At 40.9% G+C, this 13,453-nt stretch overlaps 1 protein-coding gene and 1 pseudogene across 1 annotated transcript in view; both read right to left on the reverse strand.

Moving 5' to 3' along the window:
• Window positions 1-266: 266 nt before the first annotated feature.
• LOC121487171 lies at window positions 267-1,650 on the reverse strand (annotated as a pseudogene).
• Window positions 1,651-10,431: 8,781 nt separating this feature from the next.
• Window positions 10,432-13,453, reverse strand: part of ACADM (acyl-CoA dehydrogenase medium chain) — a 31,145-nt gene continuing 28,123 nt past the window's right edge. Inside the window, exons 11-12 of the mRNA XM_041749097.1 lie at window positions 12,384-12,632; window positions 10,432-11,435 (exon numbers count right to left, since the gene is read on the reverse strand). Of these exons, the coding sequence (XP_041605031.1) occupies window positions 11,364-11,435; window positions 12,384-12,632 (321 nt within the window). The 3' untranslated portion in view covers window positions 10,432-11,363. The remainder of the gene's footprint in view (window positions 11,436-12,383; window positions 12,633-13,453) is intronic.

A 13,453-nucleotide genomic window follows, 5' to 3' on the forward strand; every position in this document is an offset into this window, starting at 1 on the left:
CTAAAACACACCGGTCCTGGGGTGTGGTTCCCTAAGAATGGACTGGCGGTGTGGTTGGGGTGATAGGGAAAAGCTGTACCTTCCTACAGAAGATCAGCTGACCGGCTCTCCTGCCCCAAATCTCAGTGAAGGCAGGAAGCTGGGCTTCTCGGAGCAGAGAAGCAGTTTAAGAGCAGAAAGGTAAAGGAAATCTAGAAAAGAACCGTCCTGACGCAGATTTATCCCATGGTGTGAGGGGGAGGGCAAAGAACCCAGTGGCGCTTTGCTTATCCAGCAATTTCTGTCACTGTGGTGACCAACTTCTCCCCATTCCATAGGGTCCTGGGAATTCATTACAGTCACCCCTTTCGGTAGGAATGAGGACATTCATCTCAGATTTGGCGCTGACTATCTCGCAATCCAGGGAATTCTTGCTCAGGTCAACATGGCAGCCATGTGTTTTGTTGATGGAAATGGTTGGCACTTTACCCATTACCTGAACTTTGACATCCCTACTATTGTTTATCTCCACGATGCCCACCACGTCATCGAAGAGCAGACCGAGTGTCTTACAGCTATCTACCGTAATGGAGTTCATTTTGCCCTTGATTTGCAATGTTGTGTTGACACATTTGTATGTGCAAGCCACCTGCTTCAGCTCTGTGTCATCAATCACCAGGTTGGAAACATTTCCCGGATTTTCCACTCCCCACTTCTTGCCCTCCAGTTCAAGTACAGCTGGCTCCCTCTTTGTGGTTGGCTTGGGGGATGGGCTGACTCCTGGTTTAGGTGCAGGCAAGTGTCTGGGGCCGCTTCGTACTGGGCCTTCAGGGTGGGGTTCTTGTGAGTCTTCATGTCATCAGATACACGTTTTGGGGCACGTGTGATGTCTCCCTCTGATTAATCTGTGCAAACAGTGCTGAGCGGGAAGCAGACTCATCTGAGACTGCACTGGTGGGGACTGCTGGCGGGGGGGGCTGGTGGGGGACAAGGGGGACCCAATCCAGCAGAGGGGCCCGATGGCGATCCACTCAATTCTTGTGCCACAGGCCCCGTTTGGCCCCAGGCCAGGCCGGTGGTGAGGAACTCCTTAATGGAAGCCTGTAGCTCTGTCCATAAACTCAAGTAAGCTTTGACCCAATCCACATGCTTCTTCCCGACGTCTCTGTACTCCTTGGGGACTGGGTCTGCGTGAAACAGGGCAGCAGCTTCATTTCTTTCACACAGGGACCAGGCTTGGGAGCCATAGCCACCCACCCCAGGGCCTGGATACTCTCGCCGACAGCTGACAGGTGACTGAACAACCTGCTGCCTGGGTTCTTGCCCCGGAGGTTATCACTTCTTGGATCTGCTCTGAGATGGGCGCCAAGTCGGAAGGCCTGCTGCCTGCTGGCTGCGCCCCCCCAGAGGCTGGGACCAAGAGGGCTCGCCCCAACCTCAGAGCTGTGTGGGCCACGTCCGCTTGTTCCTGCACACCCCTCGTCCCTGTACTCACCTTGGGGCACTCTGCCACAGGACCAGCAGGGGTGCGTCAAATGCTTGCACACATGGAGCTGCTCTTGCTTTGGACGCTGTCTCCATCCCACAGGCGTGGCACAGGCTCGGGTCAGTGGCTCCAGGGCCCACTGCCCTCTCCAGTCTTTCCACCAGCTTTTGCACGTCAGCCCCCATGTACCACCTGCTCCGAGTCCCACCTCCCCTCCCCTCCTGACTCAGAAGGGAAGCTTCTTGAAAGCAGTTTACTGATTCAAGATCCAGCTGAACAATTAGAGAGAACTGGATGAGCCAATGAGGGGAATTTAATCATGGTTACTTATTTAGAATAGTGGTTGGTTTTTTTTTTTTGAAGATTTTATTTATTTATTCATAAGACACACAGAGAGAGAGGCAGAGACACAGGCAGAGGGAGAAGCAGGCTCCATGCAAGGAGCCTGATGTGGGACTTGATCCCGGGGTGGGGGTGGGGAGCCCACACCCTGAGCCAAAGGAGCCACCCAGGCGTCCCTAGAACGTCGTTCATGTAGTTGTAATGTTCTGTTTCTGTGACTATATGAGGAAGCCCTTTTCAATTTTTTAGGCTCTCTTCAATTTAGTGGACTGAGCTTTTGTAAACTGGAAGTCTAAAATGGTGTCTGATTCTCACGGAGTCCCTAGAACTGAGAAACATTTTCTGAATTTCCTTACATTCTATGGCAACATTCAAAATGAATCTGTACTCACGTTTAACAGGATATAATTGAACAGATTAATTGTGTCACCAAGGCCACACCTGGTGTGTCATATTTGAGGATAATTCTCATCTAATCAGATTTGATAAGCACATTTTTTTTTTAATTTTATTTATTTATGATAGGCACACAGTGAGAGAGAGAGAAGCAGAGACACAGGCAGAGGGAGAAGCAGGCTCCATGCACCGGGAGCCCGACGTGGGATTCGATCCCGGGTCTCCAGGATCGCGCCCTGGGCCAAAGGCAGGCGCTAAACCGCTGCGCCACCCAGGGATCCCAGATAAGCACATTTTTTAAAAAACAAGTTGACTGTGTGTGTTGAGTCAATGCTTACAATGCTGTCCTGGTAAAACTGGAATGGTACAGGGTTCCAGTTTTATAGGAAGTAAGGAAGAGCCCTTTTAGGCAAGCCAGGAAACTTGGTAAATTTTGGAGATGCTGAGAAGAGAAATTCACCCAAAATCTTAGGTATTACCAGAAAGCTTTGGTGCAGAGTTTCTTGGGTTTGGTTCCACAGCCTTGAGATACCAATTATAGAGGCTTTTAAAAGTCTGATTTGAGTGTCCTTATGAAAACTTACAGACAGAGGTTAATCCTGCAGCTTTAGTCATTGTTCAGCACAGTATGTCTCTGGATTTGCAAAGTAAATTCAAGGAGGCTTACATGGTTAATTAACATTGTGGCAGTAATCTGCCCAAACCTAATGAAACCTGTATTTTTGTATCAAGAATAATCTCAGCAGGTTATTTATAATAACAAGGAAGAGGCTGTCAAGAATTTGGAAATGGATAAAAGGAATGACTGAGTGTCCTTTTAGTGGAGCGCGAGGTATTATTTAATGGATCCTGAGGGTATTAGCTGAAGGGGTATATACCTGTGATTGTCCTCCTAGGGGCTAGGCTGTTTTACAACTCTGTAAAGTTAGAAGTTAAATTATAGACAATGGATAGTAATGCAAGTGAATAATGAACTATAGCTGATTCCTGTGCTCCATGGAAAAGATGAGCCCTTTAGATTTTTTTTTTGCCCTGAAAGTTATTAGTTTTATATCTCTTAGCAAATTCTTTTTAAGAATTTCAAACTGCCTATGTGTTTTTCAAATTCTCCCTTATATCAGTTTTGACATCTTAATGAGTTCCCTTCTTCATTAATGAGTTAAATGAAATCTTTAACACATTTTTAAAGTTGTTTCCTGTAGGATTTAATCTACAGTCTCCAAAGACCTTTTGTAGTATTTTCATCATGGGTAATGCATTCGAATTAATGGACTTCATTCTAGAGGCCATATAAAGAGCCATTTTTTTAAAAAAAAGATTTTATTTATTTATTTGGCAGAGTGAGAGATAGAGAGCACACACAAGCAGGGGGAGTGGCAGGCAGAGGGAGAGGGAGAAGCAGGCTCCCCGCCAAGCAGGAAGCCGGATGCAGGGCTCAATCCCAGAACCCTAGGATCATGACCTGAGCCAAAGACAGATGCTTAACCAACTGAGCCACCCTAAACAGCCATTTTTAAATCTGGAGGAGTGTTGGAATAATCTTTTCTCCCTTTATACAAATTGATGACTGTGGCATATTGCTTAAATATTTACTAAAATTTCCAGAAACATACCAGCTATGTTACAAAACATCAATTCAAATGTAGGTAACTAGGAATTGTGTTTGTAGTCTAGGACTCTCCCCATGCTGGCCGGAATGGCCCTAGCCAGTCAGTTTATATAAGTGGCAAGAAATCAAATATATAAATATTCATTCTTAGTCTATCACTGGATCAAAGAAGCAGAGAGAAGTAGGGTACAGGATGAGAAAAAATGAAACATGACAGAAGTAGAATTGAAAGGTAGAAAAATAGTATTTCATGGATTTTTAAGGACTATTTGGGTCCTAGATCCTTCCTAAAACTGACTCCATTCCTGTCCTTAGGACCCATGAGGACTTCAAAACACTTAAAATACATTTGCTCACTCTTTTCATAAAGTAGCTTAACCTCATTTGTGACTAAAAAGTCTTGATAATTGCTTAATACTTATAATCAAGGGTATCTTAAATATTTTCATCATCATATGGCTTTGGAATACATTTGTATGTCTGGAGGCCTTATGTTTAAAACTTGTATGTAAATTTTTGGAGTTATGTATTGTAAGTCCAAATCTGCATTTTGAATATATTCTATTTTACTTAGAATTTCTGTGTAATCTCTGTTTCTCTTTTTGAATTTTCATTTAAATTCTAATTAGTTAATATATAGTGTAATAGTGGTTTCAGGAATAGAATTTAGTGGTTCATCACACATACAACACCCAGTGCTCATCATAACAAGTGCCCCTTTTAATACCCATCATCCATTTAACTCATCCCCCATCCATTTCCTTCCAACAACCTTCAGTTTGTTGTCTATCATGAAGAGTCTCTTATGGTTTGCTCCCACTGTCTCTTTTTTTTCTTTTCCGATAGGTTCATCTGGTTCGTTCCTTAAATTCCACATATGAGTGAAATCGTATGGTTATTTGTCTGTCTCTGACTTATTTCGCTTAGTGTAATATACTCTAACTCCAACTACATCCTTGCAAATGGCAAGATTTCATTCTTTTTTGATGGCTGAGTAATATTCCATTATGCGTGTGTATAGTATATTGTGCATATTGTCTGTGTGTGTACACCACCTTCTTATCCACTCACTGTCAGTGGACACTTGGGCTCATTTCATAGTTTGGCTATTGTTAATAATGCTGCTATAAATATCAGGGTGAATGTAGCCCTTTGAGTCTCTATTTTTTTTAAAGATTTTTTTATTTATTTGAGAGAGAATGAGGAGGGAGAGCAGCAGAGGGAGAGGGAGAAACAGACTCCCAGCTAAGCAGGGAGCCCATACAGGGCTCAATCCCAGGACCCCGGAATCCCGACATAAGCCAAAGGCAGATGCCTAACCGACTGAGCCACCCGGCACCCCTTGAATCTCTATTTCTGTATCCTTAGGTAAATAACTAGTAATGTACTTGCTGGGTCATAGGGTGGCTCTATTTTTAACTTGTTGAGGAACCTCCTTGCTGTTCTCCAGAGTGGCTGCCCCAGTGTGCATTCCCACCCACAGTGCAAGAGGGTTCCCCTTTCTCTGCATCCTTGCCAGCATTTGTTATTTCCTGTGTCGCTAAGCTTAGCCATTCTGACAGGCGTGCGGCGGTATGTCATAGTGGTATATTTGCATTTCCCTGATAAGCGATGTTGAGCATCTTTTCATGTGTCTGTTAGCCATCTGGATGTCTTCTTTGGAGAAATGTCTGTTCGTGTCTTCTCCCCATTTTTTAACTGGATTACTTGTTTTTTGGGTGTTGTTTGGGTGTAAGTTTAGGTTGTATATTTGACACTTTTTTTGTTTCTTGAGGTAGGTTTGATATCACAATGTACTTCCCTCCTAGAACTGCCTTTGCTGCATACCAAAGGTTTTGAACTGTCGTGTTTTCATTTTCGTTTGCTTCCATGTATTTTTAAATTTCTTCTTTAATTTCCTGGTTGACCTATTCATTCTTTAGTAGGATGTTTTTAACCTCCATGTATTTGTGGTCTTTCCAAGTTATTTCCTGTGGTTGACTTCAAGTTTCATAGTGTTGTGGTCTGAAAATATGCAGGGTTTGACCTCAATCCTTTTGTAGTTGTTGAAGGCTGATTTGTGATCTAGCACGTGATCTATTCTGGAGAATGTCCCATATGCACTTGGAAAGAATGTGTATTCTGTTGCTTTAGGATGAAATGTTCTATGTATACATTACCTTAAGTCCTTCTGGTCCAGTGTGTCATTCAAAGCCATTGTTCCCTTTTTGATGTTTTTGCCTAGAAGATCTGTCTATTGCTGTAAGTGGGGTGTGAAAGTCCCCTACTATTAATGTATTATCAATGAGTTTTTTTGTTATTGTCTATTATCTAGATATCTATCATCTATCTATCATCTATCTAGATCGATAATAGACAATATGTTTATATAATTGGGTGCTCCCAAGTTGGGTGCCTAACTATTTACAATTGTTAGATCTTTTTGATATATTGACCCATTATGATATAGTGTCCTTCTGCATTGCTTGTTATAGTCTTTGGTTTAAAATCTAGTTTGCCAGAGATCCCTGGGTGGCTTGGTGGTCTAGTGCCTGTTTTCAGCCCAGGGCATGATCCTGGAGTCCCAGGATCGAATCCCGCATCGGGCTCCCTGCATGGAGCCTGCTTCTCCCTCTGCCTGTGTCTCTGCCTCTCTCTCTCTCTCTCTCTCTCATGAACAAACAAAATCTTAAAAAAAAAAAAATCTAGTTTGTCTAATTTAAATATGGCTGCTCCAGCTTTCTTTTGATGTCCATTTACATGATAAATGTTTCTCCATCTTCTTACTTTCAATCTGCAGGTGTCTTTCGGTCTAAAATGAGTGTTGTAGGCTGCATTTAGATGGGTCTTGTTCTTTTTATCTTGTGATATCCTATTTGAAGCATTTAGTCAACTTATATTCAGAGTGATTATTGATTGATAGGAGTTTAGTGCCATTGTGCTACCTATAAAGTTGGGGTTTCTGGTGGTGTTCTCTGTTCCTTTCTTATCTTTGTTACTTTTAGTCTTTTTTCCCCAAAGTGTCCCTTTTAATATTTCTTGCAGGGCTGGTTTAGTGGTCATGAACTTCTCTAGTTTTTGTCTGTCTGGGAAACTATTTATCTTTCTATTCTGAATGACAGCCTTGCTGGATAAAGTATTATTGACTGCATAATTTTTTTCCATTCAGCACGTTGAATACATCCTGCCATTCTCTTCTGGCCTGTCAAGTTCTGTGGACAGATCTGCTGTGTGCCTACTCTGTCTTCCCTTGAAGGTTAGGGGTTTCTTTTCCCTTTCTGCTTTCAGGATTGTTTCCTCGTCTATGCATTTTGTGAAGTTGTCTATATGTCTCAGTGATGGCTGCCTTTTGTTGCACTTAATGGAGCTCTCTCTGCTTCTTGGATATCTGTTTCCTTCCCCATATTGGGGAAGTTTTCAACTATAACTTTCTCAAATCTTTTGCCCCATTTTCTCTCTCTCCTTCTTCTGGGACCCCTATGATAGGAATGTTATGCTTTAAGAAATTGCTGAGTTTCCTAAGTCAACATTTGTGATCCATTACCTTTCTTTCCCTCTTCTTTTCGGCTTCATTATTTTCCATAATTTTATCTTCTATATTACTAATCCATTCATCCTTGTCATTGCCTCCAGTTGGTTATGCATCCTGATTATAGAACTTTTTGTTTGTCTAGTTTTTAGTTATCTCTGCATTAAGGGATTCTCTAGCATCTTGCTTTCCTCAAGCCCTGCTAGTACCCTTGAAATTGTTGTTTTAAATTCTGGTTCAGGCACCTTACTTCTATCTGTATTGATTAAATCTCTAGCTGTGACTTCTTTCTATCTTTTGGAGTGAATTCCTGTGTCTTGCCTTTTTTTTTTTTTTTTTTTTTTTAAGGTCACTGTTTTGTGTTTCAGAATGTGTGCTAGGCTATTGTGTTTTGGTTGCTCCTCCCCTCAGGTCGGTCCTCTGCAAAAGCTAGATCCTATTTCTCCTAGACCTAGCTGAAGCTTTGCAGCATTCTATGATCATCAGTAGACTTGTACACATGAGAGGTTTGTGCTGGTCTTTTAGGGGAGGGGCCTGCAAGGCCAATTGTCAGGTAGACTTGTTTTAGGGGAGATGCACCTGCAGGATGCAGGGGAGCAGGGCTTGGTGTGAGTGCCTCCAGCCTCCACTGCGGGGTGCTGTGTTGCTCATTGAAGTTGGTTGGTGCTGATGAGTGGGGATGAGAGGGTGGGGTAGGCACTCTTCCCCAGAGTCTGTGCCTTCTACCTTCGGGAATCCCTCACAGAAGAGCAAATAATCACTTGTGTCCCCTCAGCTTCCACCAAATCCCTGCCTTCAACCTGTGTCCAAGCTGTCTGATAGGTGGCACAGTAGTCCCGTATTTTATCTCAAGTGTGCAGCTGGCTTTCAAAACTCTAAATTTTAGAGGCCTGCGCAGCGTGGGCCCACCGTGATCCTCTGGCAGAGGGCCGCAGCGCACTGTGGCTGGTGCTGGCTTGTCTCGGAAAACAGCGGCGTGACCATACGGCAGTTCAGAGTTTACGGTAATGCACAGCAAAAAGCCAGCACCAAGGCTTGCTGTCCCCAGCCAGGGTTTTTGATCCTGTGCTAGTGAATAGGGAAACACATTGGCGCCACCAGTTTTTTGTCCCCCGAGAGGCTGTGCCACTCCAAGAAGGGGAACTGTTTCTCCCTGTGCAACCCGGGGATCCTCGGGCCACGTTGCCCGCTCCCAGGTCTGCACCTTCCCTCCTCACCAGAGCACCACTCAGCCCACCAGGGACGATGCTGGCGATGGCTTAGGCTTCTAAAACTTCAGACTTTGAGCTCTGCTTCTTTAAAAACTTGCAATAGCCAGCCTCTCTCATTTTCCCAGTCAGTGGTTTTGGGGAAGAGTTTTTCTCGTGCAGTTCCCTGTGTGCTGCTTTCACTCTTTCCGTGATTAGGGTTCCTTCCCCTCCAGTTCTTTTCTCCCCCAAATCAACTCTGCAGCTCCTGCCTTCCATGAGGTGGCCACTTTTCTATGTGTGGATGGGCAGTTTGCTCTCTCGGTCCTCATTACTTGGGTGTTTAGAATGATTGGATACTTACCTAGCGGTGTTCGAGGGACGAGGCAAATTTCGGGTCTCCATTCTCCTCCAGCATCTAAACTCCCAGCTATGTGATACTCAATTTAATTAGGAAGTCTCTAAAACTCCTTACCGATCTCTAGCTGTGCCATTAAAGTACAATTTCATAATTAAGCACGAAAAGGAAGTCTTTTAAATATCTTTTGTAAAAGATTAGATTTTTTTGTTTTCTTTAAGATTTTATTGACAGAAAAGAGAGAGAGCATGAGCAGGATGGATGACAGGCAGACAGAGGGAGAAGCAGGCTCCCAGCTGAGCAGGATGCCTGACGCAAGGCTCGATTTCAGGACCTGCGCCGAAGGCAGATGCTTGACTGAGCCACCCAGGTGCCCCTAGATTTTTATCTTCTTAAGTGTAGCAAAAGAAGAAATGTATTTGGCCTTTGTCCCCAGTCCCTGGCTCTGAGCTCCTCAAACCCCTGGAATTTTCCGAGTGTCTGTTTTTATTTATAACCAAACCTTTCCAAAGATGATATGAGTTAATGCTAATGAGGCGACTTAGGGGTGGGGCCCCTAGTTGGGAATTTAGGATGGGGCTGATGAACAAAGACTAAGTATTTAGGTGGTGGTGTTACAGACTGAACGGTGTTCCCACAAAATTTGGTGCTTGAAGTCTTAATCTTTCCCCATGTGACTGTATTTGGATATAGGCTGAGAGAGAGATGATTATGGTTAAATGAGGTCATAAAGGTAGGGCCCTAATCTAATAAGACTGGTATTATATGAAGAGAAAAACACCAGAGCTTTCTCTCTTCCTATGTATGTGCACAGACAAGAGCCATGTGAGAACACAGTGAGAAGCTGGAACTCTACAACCCAGGAAGAGACCTCACCAGAAACCAACCTAGACAGCACCTTGATCTTGGACTTCTAGCCTCCAGAACTGTAAGAAACTAAATTTCTGTTTAAGTCACCGAGCCTGCAACATTTTGCTATGGCAGCTATATAGCCCACTAATACAGGTGGAAACTCTCAGCTCCATACTTGACCTCTAAGAAGGAGATAAGGGCTGAAGACCCTCCATAAAGACTCTTGAATACGAAGAGGTCCAGGAGTTTCCAAATTGGAAAACACTGAGGTACTAGGAGGGTGGTGCATTGGGAGGAGGTATGAAAACTCAGTGTCTTCCCCTATACCTCACCCTATACATCTATCTCTTCCATTGGCTGTTCTTCAGTGTGTCCTTTATAATAAGCCAGTAAAGTATGTCAAGTGTTTTTCCTGAGTTCTGTGCACCATTCTAGCAAATTATTGAATCTAAGGGTGGGTCATGGGAATACCCAAATCTGTAGCCCAATTAGACAGAAATGTGGATAGCCTGGGGACCCAGGACTTGTGACTGGTAACCTGAAGTGAGTGTAGTCTGGCAGGACTGAGCCCTGAAGCTAACTATCTATTTGGAGTTTGCATCAGAATAGGACTGAATTATAGAAGATGCCCAGTTGGTGTCAGCAACACCATGTAGTATAACATATTTTAGCAGTATCTGATGTTAACTATTACAAAGAAACATCAAATTCACAAACTTTCTTACATTATTTAATATTTATATCTTTTGAGATGCCCATAATACCATCTAGTGAAACATGAGTGGGTAACTTTATGCAGTTCAAAATCAGAACAGGACTTTTTTTCAACACAGTAAATAAATCAAGCATACATTATTACACGAAGTAATGAAACTTCCTGAGAGAATACAGATATATGAATAAGCACTCAACAATTTTATTTGTTTCTTTCCATAATGTATGCATGTGAAATGAGATTGTATACAATAGACCAAAGCCTACACAGGTACCAGGAATCATATAAAAATATTTTAAGGCAAATTTTATGAACTTATTTCTAAATAAGGCAAGTGAAATGTAGATTCAGAATTAAAAAGATTTTCAATAACTTCTGGTCATTGTATGGTGAGAATATGAACATTAAATTTTTTACTATTACAAAACTGAAAATGAATGCTTCCCAAATTGTAGCAAAATGAACTCCCCTAATATAATTCCACCAAGTCTAAAAAGACACTAATAAGTTATTTAATGGCATCCAAATCCTATAATGCTTTCTCAATGTAAATTTTGGAACATTCTGAATACTTTTATAAGCCCACTTTTCAAAAATGTCCTTGGAAAAATATTGAAATCCAAAGAACTTCTGTTACTTTAAGTAGTTAACATAAGAAAATAAATGTACTTTTCTAGGTTAATACAATTACAAAGTACTAAAGATAAACACATAATTTTAATGAAACCAAATCTTTTTGAGAAAAAGTAAGTCATAAAGTTAAACAAAAGTGGAAAACGGATACTAGAATCAGCTGCATAGATTTAGTTTGAGTGCTTATTTTAAAGTTTTACCAGAAAAAAATCTTAAAGCTCTTTCTCTTCTTCCAAGATTAAAACAGTAGATTGTGTTCTAATAATTCAGCATTAATCACATTTCTATAGCCATCTCTTTATTTTTTATATCTGCCAATGTGTTCACGGGCTATAATAAGTCTTTGAATTTGTGCCGTTCCTTCATAAATCTGCAAGAGAAAAGGATACATATAGGTGAAATATCTTTAGTACATAAATACTTTGATTACTAAATATTTTGGACAGTACTATAAACTCCATTGCAATAACAAATTGAATCAAACCACATATGGGGTCTGTAATCTATAGAGATTCCGAAACCTGATTTTGTGAAGCCCATGAAAATATATTCTCTAAAGATTAAATTATAAAATGTCATTTACCAAAATTTTGGGAGAGTCTTAAAAACATTCCTAGTAGCCAGCCCTTACTTCCAGTTTAAACCTCTAACCCTAGCAATTTGTTATATATAGTTTTCTCAGATGAACTTCTATCAAATGATTAATGATTAATACCACTTTATCACTGTCTCTTCATGTTGTTTTACTCCCAAATATGCTTTCAGTTAATTCAATAGTTGTCAAGCAAGAATAAAAATAATTTATCTTAAATGATACACATACTTTCAGGAGAGCAAAGGGTGGATTACGATTAGCTAGGATGTTAAGACTCAAAGATGGGTGATCCAGACACATATGTACATGTCTGTGCCATTTACTTTTAGCCTGTTCTCTCTTAAGGCATATACTTAAAGGTAACATTCTTCAGTGTTAATTAGTTTTAAAAACTTCAGTTTACAGCCATCTATGATAGTTTATTATTTTTAAAAAAGATTTTATTTATTTAAGAGTATGTTAGTGGGAGGGGCAAAGGGAGAGGGAGAAAGAATCCCAATGTGGGGCTCGATCCCACGACCATGATCTGAGCTGAAATCAAGAGTCAGACACTTTTTAAAATTTTTTTTTTTTAAGGGTCAGACACTTAACTGACTGACCCACCCAGGTGCCCATATGATAGTTTATTATTTTTAATGGCATAAAATCCCTAAATAATCAGAAATTTGTCATCCATGAGTATTCGTTTACCTAAAAAACAACAAAAATCATTTTTAACCTTACCTGATAGATTTTAGCATCCCTCATTAGTTTTTCTACAGGATATTCTGTATTAAATCCATTGCCTCCAAAAACCTGCACAGCATCAGTAGCTATCTGATTTGCAATATCTGCAGCATATGCCTTTGCTATAGAGGCAAAGTAGGTGTTTCGACGACCAGCATCAACTTCCCAAGCTGCTCTCTGGTAACTCATTCTAGCTAGTTCAATTTTCATTGCCATTTCAGCCAGCAAAAATGATATTCCTTGGTGCTAGAATTAAAAAGGAAAAAATTTAAGGGTATCTATCCAGTAAGTTTTTCTCCTGGAACTTTTTTTTTTTTAACTTTAAAACTAATTCTGACTTAAAAAGTTATACTCCATTTCCTCCAATGTTAACATATTACATAACAATAGTATAATGATCAAGAATAGGACATTACCACAGTATTACCAACTAAACCATAAACTTTATTCAAATTTGGCCAAGTTTTCAACTAATGTCCTTTTTCTGTTCAAAGATCCCATCCAAGATTTCAACTGTTACTGAAATAACAGGCTGTTAGGATTCCTCAGTTTCTCCTTATCTGTCATGACCTCGACACTTCTGAAGAATAGGAAGTGGTTATTTTTTTGCAGAATGTCCCTCAAGTTGGATTTGTTGGATGCTTTCTCTGAGCTGGAATGAAGTTAAGCATTTTTGGCAAAAATACCATAAAAATTTTATGTATCCTCCTGGGTATCTGCTGGGACCTTTTCTTTTTTTAAAAAATGTATATACATATGTATGTATTTTAAAGTAAACTTTATACCCAAAGTGGGGCTTGAACTCACAACCTCAAGATTAAGAGTCACATTCTCCACTAAGTCAGCCAGATGCTCCTGTGAGGACTATTTAACTAAAAGATGCTTCTTACCCTCCCTTTAGAAGTTCATCATCCAAGAGGAGACATAAGACAAACACCTCAATAAAAGACAGTAAGTCTTCTATCAGTTGTATGGCCAAAATGTTATATGATAGAAATATGTTTGCCATCCATTGCTAAGTGAAAAATTCAAATATATAGTGTGGTTATAGCTTTGGAAAAACTTAT

Source organism: Vulpes lagopus, chromosome 3 (genome assembly GCF_018345385.1).
Source record: "Vulpes lagopus strain Blue_001 chromosome 3, ASM1834538v1, whole genome shotgun sequence".
Classification (NCBI taxonomy): domain Eukaryota; kingdom Metazoa; phylum Chordata; class Mammalia; order Carnivora; family Canidae; genus Vulpes; species Vulpes lagopus.